This window comes from Elephas maximus, chromosome 5 (genome assembly GCF_024166365.1).
Source record: "Elephas maximus indicus isolate mEleMax1 chromosome 5, mEleMax1 primary haplotype, whole genome shotgun sequence".
Lineage (NCBI taxonomy): Eukaryota > Metazoa > Chordata > Mammalia > Proboscidea > Elephantidae > Elephas > Elephas maximus.
Genome location: NC_064823.1, coordinates 111,699,555 through 111,716,552, shown reverse-complemented (window position 1 = coordinate 111,716,552; position 16,998 = coordinate 111,699,555). Strand labels below are relative to the sequence as shown.

The following is a 16,998-nucleotide window of genomic DNA, read 5'->3' as shown; positions in this document are numbered from 1 at the left end:
GAGCTCTTCCCTTGCTTGTTCTCCCAGCTCTCACATGGCTCCTTCTTTTACTCCTTCTCTTCCTCTGGATCTCAGCTTAAACATTGCCTACTCAGAGTATTCCTTCCTTACAACTATGTCTAACTCTCACTCTAGCCATATCACTGTCTACCATTGACCCTCCTTTAATTTTCTTCTCATAGCACTCATCTGGTATTGATGCATCGACTTGTCCTGGTCAAAATGTAAGTTCTGTGAGGGTAGGGACTTTGCTGGTCTTGTTCACTGCTATATTCACAGGGCCTTAAGGAGCAATGGATAAGTGGTCTTGTTGCTAACTGAAAGATTGGCTGTTCAAACTCACCCAGTGTCTCTGTGGGAGAAAGACCCAGCCATCTGCTCCCCTAAGAATTACAGCCAAGAAAACCCAATGGGAAAGCTCTACTCTGGCACAATGGGTCACTCTGAGTCAGAATGACTCAATAGCATATACCACCACCAACAAAACAATACATGGCATGTAGTCCTCAACAAGTATTTGTTTAATGATGACTCAGTGGATGTTGTTTTAAAAGACTACTGGCAGGCTTCAATCATCAAGACAAGGACAATTCTTCCTTGTTCCCTCCATTCCCTCCTCCCATTCACAGACTCCCTTCCTCCAGAGTGGGTCAGGGTGCAAAGTGTGCACATTTATTGAAACACAATGTTGGGAGTGGAGCTTTCACATGGACATTTTCTTACATTGTGGCACTATGGACCAACTACCAGTATTCCCATTCCCTGGTAGATTTAACCAACCAGACCAGCCTGGGCTGAATATCAGAACCACCTGAGAAGCTTTTAAAGTACTTATTCTTGGGCATCATTTCAGACCAGTTGAAACAGAATCTCTTGGGAGGGAGCCTGGGAATCAGTATTTTTAAGAGTTCCCTAGGAACCCTCAAGGAAAAACTCATCCACACCCCACCTTTCCTTGGCATGCCTTTTTTCACCATCAGCATGGCAAAGATTGAAAAGGTTGATTATTTCCAGGGGGTTGAGGAGAAAGATACCTAGGCCAGCATTCTACCTGTTTTAACAGTTGCTGACTACTTGGAGCCCTGGTGGTGCAGTGGTTAAGAGCTCGGCTGCTAACCAAAAGGTAGTTTGAATTCACAGCCGCTCCTTGGAAGCCCAATGCGGCAGTTCTACTCTGTCCGATAGGGTCACTGTTAGTGGGAGTTGACTCAATAGCAACCAGCTTTTACAGGTTGAGCCACACTCTCCTAGAAGTCTCCTTTACACAGTCAGCCAGGCTTCACTGAAGTGTAAGCAAAAGCCTCATAGAAATAACAAGCGTGTATTGGCCCAGCTTTGTCCTCTGAGCAGCTGTCTTGTTCAAGAACCTTGGAGAGAGAAGCCTTGGCAGGACAGGATTTAGTACTTCAGAATCCTGGATCTCTGAACAAATATGACTATTCAGGTTCCAACATACATTCTGTCCTTTTTCCATTTTAAACAAAAATAATTTTAGAGCTATCAAAGTAGGAAGTGATATATATACATATATATATATATACAGGCATTGTGGTGCTAGGTGTTAAAAAATTAACCCAGAAAGACATGATTCTTACCTACGCAAACTTTAAAATTAAGTGAAGATGGACAATTAAATAAAAAATTATACTAAAGTGCAGGAAGTGCTACCTTATGAGAATTAAAAGACATTGCAGAAGGCTGTCACTCAAAGAACATGCTTTTCTTCCTTCTCTCTCTTTCTCCCTCCTTCCTCCTCTTCTCCCCCCCGGCCTTTTTTTTTAATCTAGATAAGTACGTGTCTATTTGGGAAATTCAATATTTACTTGAGATTCTGTTGTTCCAGACATTGAGTAATAATTTGTCACAAATCTCTGCCTATTTAATAGCTTCTTGCACTTGAATCAGACCTACTAAATTTTGGTTATGACAAACACTAATCCATCCCCTTAAATCATAAGACTGTATTTCAAACAGTTGACCACTCCAAATTATTAGTAATAAAATGAATTAACATCAAAATTCCAGACCTAATTACTGTATTAGTGTCAAATGAATTCTAAGTTTCTTGCTACATAACCTTCTATCCTTATGGCATTAATATCCACCAGAAGTAAAAACAAGACAAATAAGAATAAAACACATCAGAGAGTCACATGCTTCTCCTTGTACACCAGTAAGGAATTACTGTTTTGTTTTGAGTATGATGTTAAAAATAAAGAAGTCTCTTATTATTTTTTTTTCCCCCTGGTCTGGAAGAAACCAGAAAAAACAAAAACATGATGTTTGAAAGGAGAGCCTGAGGCAGGGGAGATTTATAAATGGTATAGGGGTGCTATGAGTCAGAATTGACTCGACGGCACTGGGTGTTTTTTTTGTTTTGTTTTGTTTTTGGTTTATATGGCTATACGTAATTTTCTTTGTGTTAGAAAAAACAAGTGAGAAATAATGGCAGAGACATCATTGTCTCCAAATCCGAAACTAAACCTGTTGCTGTTGAGTCGATTCCAACTCATAGTGACCCTACAGGACACAATAGAACTGTCCCACAGGGTTTCCAAAGCTGTAAATCCTTACAGACACAGACTGCCAAATCTTTCTCCCACAGAATGGCTGGTGGGTTCGGACCACCAACCTTTTGGTAAACAGTTGAGCGCTTACCCACTGTGTCACCAGGGCTCCATTTCCTGTTTCTAGGTGGGAGCAAAGAGAGGTAGGAGAATTTCTGGCTACTTGAATGCCACAATATCAGTACAAAAGTATTCAGTGAACAGGCTGTGTTCATATGGCTATCTCAGTGAAAGAGCTAAATTGATCTAAAAAGAAAAAAAAAAGCCAACTAAAGGAGCCCTGGTGGTACAGTGGTTAAGCACTCAGCTGCTCACCAAAGGTCAGCGATTCGAACCCACCAGCTGCTCCATAGGAGAAAGATATGGCAGTCTGTTTCAGTAAAGATTATAGTACTATGAGTTGGAATCAACTTGATGGCAGTGGTTTTGTTTTGGTTTGGTATAAAAAAAAAACAAAACCAAACCCATTGCCGTAGAGTCTATTCCGACTCATAGTGACCCTATAGGACAGAGTAGAACTGCCCCATAGAGTTTCCAAGGAATGCCTGGTGGATTTGAACTGCCGACCCTTTGGTTAGCAGCCATAGCACTTAACCACTACGCCACCAGGGTTTCCTGGTTTGGTATAGCAATTGAAAATCTTCAGCATAAAGGGGAATGATTCTATTTCACTGTCAGAATTCAAAGAAGCAGCAAGGAGGACTGGCTGAAAAGAGAGAGAGAGAAAAGTAGGTCAACGAAGTAAGCGGAAAAAAAGATTTTTTGTTATTACAGAGGAAAAGTAAAGTATTTCAAGAAGGATGTAGTAATCAAGTACTGGGGAGTACACCAGGGAATTGAAAACTTGAGAATTGACCATTGGATTTGACAAGATGGAAGTCACTAGAAACTTTGATAAGTGTCGATTCTGTACTGACCTTCATGACAGCCCAACTGCAATGAATTGAGGAAAACTGAGAGGTGGAAAAGTGAAGACAGTGACTATAGGAAACTCTTTTTAGGAGTTTTACTGTGAATGGTAGCTTAAATGGACAGTAGTTGAAAAGTTAAGTCAAGGAAAGGTTAAGGTTAATAATATTAAGGCATGTTGTTTGCTGAAGAGACTAATCCAGCAAAAAGTAGACGTTAATGACACAAAATAGAAATGATAATGCCAGGAGTAAAGTCTTTGAAAAGGTAAGAATTAATATGGTTGGCTTTGAATAGGAGCAGAGACAAATCTTCCACCATACCTTGAAGGAAGATAGGGGATGTGACCATACCCATTGCCACTGACTAAATTCCAACTCATAGTAACCACATAGGAAAGAGTAGAACTGTCCTATAGTGTTTCCAAAGCTGTAACCTTTACAGAAGTAGACTGCCACGTTTTTCTCTCGTGGAACGGCTGGAGGGTTTGAAATGCAAGTAATTTGTTCAAACTGGGGGTGAGATAAGGTGGAAGATCTGATGGCATCTATTTTCTCTTTGAAGTATGATGTGAGGTCAGTGGAGGGTGTGAGAGATTTGGGTAGAGAGGGGAAGTTGACAAGTAGTTGTCTCAGAAGGTAGAAAAGTGACTTTACTATAAAAGTATAGTGGAAGTGTTCCATAGTGTTAGATACTCATTTGAGATTCATGATCTTACATCTGATGTGAGTGCTGTCAGCAGCAATGGTCAGCTGTTCAGGTACAAGTTCAGAGTACACGACAGGTACTCGTAAGATAAGAAGAAACAAGTAAATAACTACTTGTTTATTCCCCTTTCTCCTCCCCTCAAAGGTTCAAAAAGGGGGTGAGGCCCAGAAAGATAGATAGTTTTGGCCTAATACTGGCAACATCCTAAACCGAAAAAAAAAAAACAAACCCGTTGCTATCGAGTCAATTCTGACTCATAGTGACCCCATAGGACAGAGTAGAACTGCCCCACAGGGTTTTCCAAGACTGTAATCTTTACAGAAGCAGATTGCCACGTCTTTCTCCCACAGAGTGGCTGGTGGGTTCGAACAGCTGACCTTTCAGTTAGCAGTCGAATACTTAACCACTGCACAACCAGGGCTCCTTGGTCACATTCTAGTCCCAGATGTTCTCCACTGGAGAGGTGAGGGATGACAGAGAATATCTCATGTAGATTAGGACAGCAAAGAACATAGGGTCAGGTCAAAAGCTTTTCAAAACCCCACTTGCTCACTCTCCAATGATTTGGGTAAACAGCATCTCAAGGGAAGTATGGATCCCAAATGGAAAATACTTGTTTTAGGAGACATTATTAGTGATGGGAATTGATCAAATCTCTAAAGTAGAAGGAACAGAAAAACAAGCTGTGAATGACTGGTACGGTTTGGAAACACCTAGAAGATAAAAAAAAAAAAGATGTGACTATATGGAGACAACATGGGCTCTGTAGCAAAAAGTCGAACCAAATCTCTTACTTCCTTTTCTGAGTGTATTAAAAGGCCATGAGAGGGGGAGCTGTCCAGAGATAGTATATACCATATATGTTTGAAGTTTGTGGATGGTGGTGATGGTTGCAGGGGCATCTGGGCTAGGAAGGACATATAAACATGAAAGTCATGAACAAATGGATAATATTTAAAATGATGTGACTAGATGTGTGGAAACCGTGGTGGCATAGCGGTTAAATGCTATATCTGCTAAGCAAAAGGTCAGCAGTTTGAATCTGCCAGGCGCTCCTCGGGAACTCTATGGGGCAGTTCTACTCTGTCCAATAGGGTCACTATGGGTTTGGTTTGGGTTTGGACTAGATGAGTGAGTGTAAACAGATAAGAAGACCAAGAATTTGGCCCTGGTACACTAAAACATTCAGTGACCCAGAAAAGAAGGAACTGGGAAAAAAAAAAAAAAAAAGGGTAGGTCAGTGAAGTAAGAGGAAAACAAGATTTTTGGCTGTCAATATTCTAGAAGAAAATTGAAAATAGTATTTCAAGAAAGATATAGTGATCAAATAGTGGAGAGGGATTTAGCGAATTGAAAAATGAGATTTTGCCATTTTTTGGTCTTGGCAACTGATGTTGAAAGTTGGGCGTGACACTAATCTGCGTTCTTAGGTAATGTTCTCCCCTAGTTCTGAAGAGTGTGAAATATAGGACTAGAAAATGAGGTATTTACATTGACCCAGAGTTGGAGGTCTTTTTGTTGGGTATGGTAGAAAGATCTAGGGACCAAGAAGTTGAACATTCTGGTGAGAGCAGTGAAGTGATGAGCCCAGAGAACAAGGTAGGCTGGGGAAGGAAAGGAGATCAGGGGAAGACGGAAGCACTAAGCTAATAGGTGGGGGTGTGAGAAGGCAGACAAGTAGTCAAAAGTCTTGATGGGGTTTAAGAGCTGGTGTGGTAGAAATCAAGACATGGGTAGTCTGGTAGGGTTAGGTGTTACGGTCACATAGTGAAATGCTCGTTTTTCATGCAGATTTCCTGGAGGGGAATTAGACACTTCTGATAATAACCAGTTGTGTGTCATCCTAGGAAGCTTATCTTTAAAATTTTCAGAGGTGGAAGAAGGTGGGAAAATTACTTGTTAAATTGCCTGTGAAAGTCCAAGGGTTTCTTGCTTAGAATTTTTAAAATTAAGAAGTTATTAGGGCATGTGGGACTTGATCTGGTTAACTTAGTATCTCATGCTCTATTTTTAATCTTCATTTGGAGTTTTCAAATGCCTTTCCATAGAAGAGCAAAACAAACTTGTCCTTTTTCCACCAATATAATTAAAACAGACAGGCTTGAAAAGATCTACAGATGGGTCATGCTGGGCCTTGCCAAAGTATGGGATTAGAATGTGAAGGAAATCTCATTAATTGCAGCTACTGATGGCTCTAGCAGAGAGTAAGGCTTACAATTAGAAGTTCCCAAAAGCTTGCAGTGCCACTGGAGAGATTATAAAATAGAATTAGAATTATTAACACACATTCGAACAAAGGCTTGTTAGAAGTTGGGCAATTTCTAACTTCTTATGGATGGACCAGACCCATCTTGACAGTTTTGTTAAGTTTAATGTTCCATGAAATTTCACCAAGACCTTTGATATAATATCCATTTCCTTAATTATAAACACATATTTATTCTCTATTTCAAGACTTTGTCTTGACTTCACAGATCTGTCCGTGAAAGAAGAAACGTGGACACCACATACAGAAATAACAAAGTGAACTTGGATTAACTAGCACATAAAGAGTGTTGTTCCCTTGAAGAAATGTTGACTTTGCTTAGGTCATCATCCTTTGATGAATGTACTGTTGCTAGTATAATCTTCTGCTTATTACGTAGTTAGAAATCAGAACTGGAAAAGATACCTGGAAACATCTGGCCCCTTTCTAAGCAATAACATCACAGTTTATCTCCTGACATATTATACAGACTCTTCCAATCATTCTGGGTCTTGCACATTGTTGTTGTTAGGTACCATTGAGTTGGTTCCAACTTATAACGACCCTGTGTACAACAGACAGAAACACTACCCAGTCCTGCACCATCCTCACAATAGTTGCTATGTTTGAGTCCATTGTTGCAGCCACTGTGTCAATCCACCTCATTCAGGGTCCTTCTCTTTTTCACTAACCCTCTACTTTACCAATCATGATGTCTTTCTCCAGGGACTGGTCCCTCCTGATCACATGTCCAAAATACATTAGATGAAGCCTGGCCATACTCACTTCCAAAGAGCTTTCTGGCTGTACTTCTTCCAAGACAGATTTATTTGTTCTTCTGGCAGCCCATGGTATATTCAATATTCTTCACCAACACCACAATTCAAAGGCATCAATTCTTTTTCTTGCACATTAAAAGCTCTCAAAGAGAGTGTTGACATATCATTGGGTTGTTATCCAATGTCATAAAACAATACGTGTACTAACTTTTTTTTTTTTAACTTTTATTGAGCTTCAAGTGAACGTTTACAATTCAAGTCAGTCTGTCACATATAAGTTTACATACATCTTACTCCGTACTCCCACTTGCTCTCCCCCTAATGAGTCAGCCCTTCCAGTCTCTCCTTTCGTGACAATTTTGCCAGCTTCCCACTCTCTCTATCCTCCCATCCCCCCTCCAGACAGGAGATGCCATTACAGTCTCAAGTGTCCACCTGATATTATTAGCTTACTCTTCATCAGCATCTCTCTTCCACCCACTGTCCAGTCCCTTTCATGTCTGATGAATTGTCTTCGGGGATGGTTCCCATCCTGTGCCAACAGAAGGTTTCGGGACTGTGGCCGCCGGGATTCCTCTAGTCTCAGTCAGACCATTAAGTATGGTCTTTTTACGAGAATTTGGGGTCTGCATCCCACTGATCTCCTGCTCCCTCAGGGGCTCTCTGTTGTGCTCCCTGTCAGGGCAGTCATCGATTGTGGCCGGGCACCAACTAGTTCTTCTGGTCCGTGTACTAACTTTTTAATGACAAACTAGTTTGTTTTTTTTTTAGTTTGTTCTGTAAACCTTCATATAAAGTACAATTTTAAAAAATAAGATCAATTAAAAATAAATAAATAAGCCCTCAAAGAGGAGATACTTATTTTATTTCTTATAGTTCCTCCAAAAGAACAATGTAATAAGTAGTTTTGCACATTTCCATTTATAATCACTAATCATATTGTATATTTATTGTATGATTAAATGTCTGTCTCTTCACTTAGTTAGCTCCTCAAGGAAGAAAATGTGTATCCATCTCTGCATCCCCTCTATGAAGCCTGACATATACTATGTTCTAGAACTCTATCCTCTAAAAACAAGGGTAACTGTAAGTGAGTTTACTTTTACAAGAAGATTTATTACAGCATTAACATGGCAGCAAACTGAAACTAACCCAAATGTCCATCAACTGGGGAATAATTTTTTTTTAATTGTAGTAAATCTCTATCATGAATTATCATTTAGCTTTGAAAAAGAACGTGCTAGAGCTGTGTCAGCTAATCTACAGGGATGGACATGATATATTGCTAAATGAGAAAAGCAACTTACAAACAAAAGTATATAGAGTGATTCCAAATTGTAAAAAATAAGCAATGATACCCTGTGACAAATGTACATTTATAATTGTAGAGCAACATCCACCAGGCTGTAACAGGGGTTACCTTCAGGGTGATGGGGAAGTAAAGGAGAGTTTTAGAAGAGATGAAAACATCGCTAACTACTTGCACACCAGTGTTTATCACAGCACCATTCACAACAGCCAAAAGGTAGAAACAACCTAAGTGTCCATTAAGAAAATGAATGGATAAACAAAATGTGGTATACACTTATAATGAACTATTGCTCATCCATATAGAGAAATGAAGTTCTGATACATGCTATGACATGAAGGAACCTTGAAAACATTATGTTGAGTGAAATAAGGCAGATGCGAAGAACAAAATTTCTATTATTCCATTTGTATGAAATCTCTAGAATAGGCAAATACATAGAGACAAAAGTTTATTACTGGTTCCCAGGGGCTAAGTTTGGGGAGGGATTGGGAGTTATTACTGAAGAGTACTGAGTTTCTGTTTCGGGTGATGGAATCTTTTGGAAATGGAGAGTGGCGATAGTATCACAACATGGTGCACATGATTCATGTTACTGAATTATACACTTAAAAATGGTTAAAATGGCACTTTCTGTTATGTGTATTTTTATCATAATAAAATTTAAACAAACAAAAAAACCAGGGCTAGCAAAATACAAAAATATGCATGCCATAATGTTAAGAGAAATTATAAATGCATATTTTATCAGTAATTTTTTTTAAAGAAGAGTTTACCATCAACAGGGGTTTACGGATGCCATGCATGATTCTAAAGCTTTAAAGGGACTCACTCCCTTACTGTCCACACCAACTCTGTGAGGTAAGGACTGATATTTTTCTCATTTCACAAATAAGGAAACTGAGCCCAGGAAGTTCATGGACTGACGTGTGGTCACATAATCAGTAAGTGGCAAAGCTGAAAAAAAATAATAATAACAAGACAGGCAAAAAAGAGGAGAAATTACATTTTTCTGTTGTAAATTTTGGCTATTATTTAACATTACTTTTCAAATAAAGTAAAATTATTTAAAATAAATAGAATAGAATAGGTGGTATAATGGCTTTTAAAACATATTCTCAAATCCTTTGAGCTCCTCCTGCTGAGAGGGGATGTCAGTGTTTCTTCCCTTTGAGTGGGGGTTTGTGGCTGCTTTGACCAACCACACAGCAGAAATGATTCTATGTGACTTTGAAGGCTGAGTCAAAAAAGGTGACCCAACTTCCTCCTGCCTGCTTTCTGAGAAGCTCACTCCAGGAGATGCCAGTCACTATGCTGTGTGTCCTATATAGAGGGAAGCTGAGGTCCCCATCCAACAGAGAGCAACAAATGCCAGACTTGAGATGATTCCATCTCCCAGTCTTGAAATCTTCCAGCCCCAGACATTGTGGAGCAGAGACGAACTTTGCCAGCTATGCCCTTCCAAACCTCTGACCCTCAGAATCTGTGAGCATAATAGATGGTTCTTTTATGCTCCTAAGTTATACAGCAATAGGCAGTTGGAACACTAGGTGTGGATCTTCTGTGATGACATTTGTTGCTGTGGGGTAGGCTTACCTTTGGCCTCCTCTTGTTCCCCTTAGGCATACTGTACCTTTGACTCAGCTTCCTAAACTACTCATCAGTTCCTTCAGCATCCTAACCTCACTGTAGTGTCCAAGTAAATCATCTCTGTTTAAATTCTTGGTATCTGATACACTTAACAGGACTAGAAAAAAGAGTAATGCTGGCTGGAGAGTAAGCCTTCTAAACTTCTTCCTCTTCCTCCCTCCTTAGGATGTATATCATACATTGCCAATAATTGAGTGGCACTTGTATTGAGTGGCACTTGTATTGAATGGCAGCATCAAGGTTAGAAAAGTCTGGGCAGATAAAGGCCTGGGAAGTAGATCAATGGCAGCTTTTGCACTGAAATTGTTTTACGGAATTACATATGCCATCAAGAATACGCAAGTGACAAAAGAATCATATTCAGGCGAAGTGAAAAAGAAAGTGCAGCTTACCCCTCGAAGCAGTGGGCAACAGTCAGAACCCACTTTCTGGCAATGAGAACACAGCCACAAATGTGTCCACTGGGTTCACTCTGCAGGGAACACTGCCATGGCCACCTTCCAGGGCGACTTGTCCGACCACCCAGGATCCTCTTGTTCATTCGGGCAGCAGGGCGGCGCCCACAGTCTACCAAGAAGCAGGCCAAGACACATTTTGTGATTCATCACCAAACTCAGCTAAATACTAGACTCTTTGCTATCACGTACAAGTAATCGTTCCCCTCTAAGCCAAAATCCACTTAAATTAATTTCATATCCCGTTGCTACATCACTGATTCTCTTACCTTGTTTAGAACACAGAAGAGAAATCATACTTCTGCTCTGACAAGACTGCCTAGATTGGAAATATAAAATGGCATATTAAGTTCACTCCAAACACTTTATCAGTGCAAGGCAAAGGACAGAGATTCGACTATTATTCTTTGAACAACAATTACTCTTGATGCAGGAATTATTTTCAAGGCAGGGTGTGCTCTCATATCACCTGGGGTGGGGATATACAGTGAATGTATACTCTTTCTTATTTTTTTAAGTTTAATTAATATTATTATGTAATTTCACATTTGCGGGGGGAGAAACTAGTGTTAGCAAACTTTCCCAACATTGTCTTGGCTGATAGTGCCACCCAGAATGCTGACTCAAACCATGATTCTCAAGATAGGAAGACGGGAAGGAGAGGAATTGGGCTGGTTCTCCAAATCTATACTGAAGAGACAGCATGTCAGATTTTTATGCTTATGGAGAGTGTGCACGGGTTAAAAAAAAAAAAATTTGAAAGTCTGAGAGGAATACAAAATTAACTTCAAAAACTTACAGATCAGATCAAGGAAGTGAATATTTAGATTGAAAAAGAATCCTGTCAAGACTTCCAGGTTAGATTTCCGGAATATAAGGAGCAGATAAAAGGAAGAAGAGAAAACTTCTTCCATGCCACTCTTGATGGCAGAATCAGAACCAACAGTTAGAACTTACAGAAAATGTGGGTTCAGGAAGGGAAGAACGTTCTAACAATCATAGTTACCTTTGAAAGCAAAAACACAAACTACAGTTAAGTATTATCAATGTGGCTATACAAAAAAATTCAGTTTGTTGTTATTAGGTGCCATCAAGTCAGCGCGGACTCATAGTGACTTAATGTATAACAGTCTGGGACAGATTAAATTTTTTTTTTATTGTACTTTAGATGAAGGTTTACAGAACAAACTAGTTTCTCATTAAACTCTACACATATTGTTTTATGACATTGGTTAAGAACCCCATGACATGTCAACACTCTCCCTTCTCAACCTTGGGTTCCCTATTACCAGCTTTCCTGTTCCCTCCTGCCTTCTAGTCCTTGGCCCTGGGCTGCTGTGCCTCTTTAGTCTCGCTTTGTTTTACGGTCCTGTCCAATCTTTGGCTGAAGGGTGAACCTCAAGAGTGACTTCATTTCTGAGCTGAAAGGGTGTCTGGGGGCCATACTCTAAGGGTTTCTCCAGTCTCTATCAGGCCAGCAAGTCCGGTCTTTCTTTTTGAGTTAGAATTTTAATCTACATTTTTCTCCAGCTCTGTCCTGGGGCAGGTTAAATTTTAATCACTAAGTTCTCCTGCAACTAAGAACTATCTATTTACAATTTAAATGAAAGAGAAAAACACTTTATTGTGGCTTTCAAAAATCCTGGGATATGCTTAAAATCCTAGATTTGTCAGAACGGGGATGGGAAGCGGGGGGAAGCTGTTCCTAAATATATCACTTCCATATTCCTTTTTTGAAGATTTACTGTGCTTCATTTCCTGCTAAATTTGCATGGGGATATATGTAATTATTTGTATATTATAAATTATATAATGCTGAAAAAGCACATTTGCTTTTTACCTTTTCACTATCCAATGTCACATCTCCTTACTCTCCATCTCATAATTACCAATTCCTTTGTAGCACCTGCCAGAAGTCTTTTTTTTTTTTTTCTTAATCTGAAGTTCTTTTTGTTTATTAGTTTATAGTCTCTCTCCCCACTCATAAAATTCATGTCCCTGGAGACCAGGACCCTTGTCTCGCTAGTTCATTGCTATATTCCCTCAGAGTTTAGAATTGAGCCTGGAACAGAGGAGATATTTCATGAGTTGTTATTTGCGAAATCACAGGAACATAGTTTTTAGGAGAAGGAATAGACAGCAAAGACTATCCACCCCAATCTTTCTTTTCTAGAAAACTGTGGTCTAAAGTGTTGCATAAGATCACATACCTAGTTAGTAAGCTAGGATTAGAACCAGGTCCACCAACTCCCAATTTAGATTGATCGATTAATTTGATCTGAAATGACTGTTCTGGGATTCCCAGTTTGCGGTAACGAATCACTCTGTTGAAAGGTGCAGGTCATTGTTTTAGAGGAAGTACTTCAGTTGACATATACTTAAAGTTTGACCAAAGAGACAATAAAGATTGAATTAGTGGAGAAAATGTCAAAACATGTTAAAGGGAAATGGCCCACATTTAGTTTTCTTCTTTGGAATTCTTAAGAGGCAATTTCCCTGGCACTTATTATAAGCTTTGGAGTCAGAAAAACTTAGTTTGAATTCAGAGACTGCCACTTAACCATCTATGAGCTGTGAGCTTTGAGTAAATCATTAATCCGAAACCTCAGCTTTCTTGTCTAAAAAATGGGATAATCATTCCTAGTTGAAGTCTGTTGTGAGGGTTAAATGAGTTAATATATATATAACTACCTAGCTATGCAATAAGCATTTAATAAGTATTGTATTTAAGTCCCTTAATTTATCTTACTCCTGCATCCCACCCCCAACCCTCACCGTACGCAAGGGAAGCAACCCTGTTTAAGATGCTATGATTTTTGAGGGGAAATTTTTCAGAGTATACTTTCAAGGTCACTTGATAGTAATTTCATTCTGTGCCTTTGATTCTTCTCTCATGCTCTCCAAGTTTTATCAGTCATTATGACTTCAATTCACTCCATTAACTAGGTCCATAAATGTCAGAAATGCAGACGTGATAATTTAGTTCAAAAGGGATATGGAAAAAGCTCCAAGATTAGAAACCAAGTTTTCCCTCCCTACCACACAATGTCTCCGTAATCATCATTAAAAAAAAAAAAAAAGCAATTAGCCAAGAGAAGAAAATATACGTTTAGAAAGAAGAAATAAAACCAAACAATGTTGACTTGTAAATGCCAATAGCCATTATACGGAAGCTCTTTATTGACGTGACAAATTTGAATTATCTTAAGTTAGAAACAGAAGAAAGGCCCTCCTGCTCCACACAGCTCTTGTTAGAGATTTCTTACCCTTTTACCAGCAGCTCATGCACAGTGGTTCCATTGAGGTTCTCCCAGTTGGAGCGTAAAGTCAGCCACTGCCCATCTTGCTCCTGCTCCTGCTCCTTCTCCTGTATAGATTCTGTCACAGATGGCTGTCTGACATAAGAGCAAATAGATAAATATTCTAAGTACAATGATCTTTGATGAGGCGTTACATTAATTAGTACTCACTCTTTTTCAAAGAGAAGCATGAAATTGTAAGTCAGTATCTCAAGAAAAAACAAACCAAAAACCAAACCCATTGCTGTCGAGCTGATTCCAACTTAAAAGTAACTTGTATTAGGAGAGAGATGGCATGGAATATGATCAGCAAGAGGGGAAGTTACTAACTGTATAGGGAGGCAATAAAGATCCAATTTTTTTACAGCTGTTTTAGTCATTCTGTCTACTGACATGTATTTGAACTTTGCAAGGTGATAGAAAATATATAAAATAGAAGTTCTGACATCTAAAAAACAGAGCAACTTTAGGCAGAAATCAAAAGTAAAATAAAATTTATCTAGCTCCTTTTTCTTGCCCACTGAAATCTTGCAGTATAACAAACAATCTTAAAATAAAATAAATATTAAATAGAGATAATCAATACCAATTTTATGTCTATGCAGCATAAAAAATTGGAACTGGAATTTTTTCAACATTTTGCCAAGTATTTATGCTTTAAAAATATATTTACCACAATAAAAAAAAATTAAGAACTCTTGAAAATACGGATGACAGTTATACAACAATATTTCTCCTTTTACCTATATTCTCACTCACTGGTATTCCATCAATACATTCTTGTGTCTCATTCAATGATGCAAATAAATATGGTTACACTGTGTCCAAAATTTAAAACCTTAAGTTTCAAAAGTATTTAGGTTTTTATGTAAAATATCTGATTCTTCATGAAATAGTTGGTTCTTTTCTTAGGCAAGCCGTATTTGAAGAAAATCTTTTGGATTGTTTTGATAATTTCCATATTCCATTGCAACTTTCTTTAAAATGGGGATGTAAATGGATCTCTTCCAGTCAGTTGTCCAGGTAGCTGTCTTCCAAATTTCTTGGTATAGACAAATGAGCACTTTCAGTGTTGCATCTCTGTGTTGAAATATCCCAATTGGTATTCTGTCAGTTCTGGGCCTTGTTTTTCTCCAATGCCTTCAGTGCAGCTTGAACTTCTTCCTCCAGTACCATTGGTTCTTGATCATATGCTACCCCCTGAAATGGTTGAATGTCAACATATTCTTTTTGGTACAATGACTCTGTGTATTCCTTCCATCTTCTTTTGATGCTTCCTGCATTGTTCAATATTTTTCCCATAGCCACTAAATCCACTGCCGTCGAGTTGATTCTGACTCATAGAGACCCTATAGGACAGAGTAGAACTGCCCCATTGAGTTTCCAAGGAGTGCCTGGCAGATTTGAACTGCTGACCTCTTGGTTAGAAGCTGTAGCAATTAACCACTAGACCACCAGGGTTTCCATTTTTCCCATTGCATCCTTCAATATTGCAATTCAAGGCTTGAATTTTTTCTCCACTTATTTCAGTTTGAGAAATGCTGAGTGACTTCTTCCTGTTTGGTTTCTAACTCCAGTTCTCTGCACATTTCAGCTCTTTATTTCATCATTTCTTCCATTCAATTTAGCTGCTCTACATTCAAGACCAAATAGTATTTATACATGATCAAAAAAATAAAAATTATACAATGAAAAAATGTCTTCTTCCCATCCCAGATATAAATGAACAGCCACTGTAGTGTTTGAGTGTCATTGCTGAACTTTTTCTACAGTTTATGTATACATACCCTCCTTTTTTAGTCTATACACATTATTCTGTGTGTTGCTGATAATGTTTTCACTTAATGATAAATCTTAGAATTCTTTCCATAATAATAGCTAACATTTGTTAACTGTTTTCTCTATGCCAAGCACTTAAAGACTAACTCATTTTATCCTATTTAATTCTCCCAACCACTCTGCAGTAGGCTTTATTATTATTCGTCTTTTTGGAAATGAATATTTTGAGGTAAAGAGAGAATAAGTAACTTGCTCAAGATCACACAGCTAGGAGGAGGTAGAGGTGGGATTTGTATCTCTATAGTCTGATGCGAACCACTTCTAACACAGAATGCTATGTGGTCCTCCTTCATTAACATCATACACTTCTTCTTTTTATAATAACAGAAAAAAAAAAAAAAAAACATCGCCATGGAGTTGATTCCAACTCATATCGATCCTTCAGGACAGAGTATAGAGTTTCCAAGGAGCAGCTAGTGGATTTGAACTGCCAACCTTTTGGTTTACAGCCAAGCTCTTAAGCACTTTACCACCAGGGTGCTCTATTAAAGTGTCCTGGTTGTGCAATGGTAAAGCACTTGGCTGTTAACCAAAACTTTGGCAGTTCAAACCTACGCAGCACCTCTGTGCAAGAAAGAACCAGCAATCTGCTCCCATAAAGTTCACAGCCAAGAAAACCCTATGGGCGAAGTTCTACTGTGTCACATGGAGTCACTATGAGTCAAAATCAACTCATTGGGCAGCACATAACAATGACAAAGTGTTCCATTAAATGGATGCCCATACATTGACTTAACAGATACACTATTGATGCGCATGTATGTTATTTCCAATTTTGAGCTATAGCAAAAGGGTGGCAGTTAACATTCTTAAACATTCACCACTGCACAGATGCTCAACTATGATTCTAGAATCAATTTCTAGAAATAAAATTTACAACTTTGATTGATATTATTAAACTCCCCTTCAAAGAGTAGTGCCAATTTATATACCCATCTAGAATATATGTCAGCAACTTTTCAATTTTTAGAACTATGTATATAATATAAATCATGCCATTAAAAAGCATCTGGAACTTAACAGCTGCTCAAATTTTGTTTGACAATTTATACTGCTTTTGACTTAAATATTAAACATCTTCTATATTACATCATCTCCACTCATCTGTAAGTTTGCCGTACTGTGGGGGCTTGCATGTTGCTGTGATGCTGAAAGCTATGCCACCAAAATTCAAATACCAGCAGAGTCATCCGAGACAGATGGATTTCAGCTGAGATTCCAAACTAATGCAGACTAGG

At 38.7% G+C, this 16,998-nt stretch overlaps 1 protein-coding gene across 1 annotated transcript in view; it reads right to left on the bottom strand.

Annotated features, from left to right (window-relative positions):
* CORIN (corin, serine peptidase) overlaps positions 1-16,998 on the bottom strand; it is a 320,896-nt gene that overhangs the window by 10,145 nt on the left and 293,753 nt on the right. The window contains exons 17-19 of the mRNA XM_049886291.1: positions 13,889-14,017; positions 10,892-10,941; positions 10,560-10,734 (exon numbers count right to left, since the gene is read on the bottom strand). Coding sequence (XP_049742248.1) covers positions 10,560-10,734; positions 10,892-10,941; positions 13,889-14,017 — 354 coding nt within the window. The remainder of the gene's footprint in view (positions 1-10,559; positions 10,735-10,891; positions 10,942-13,888; positions 14,018-16,998) is intronic.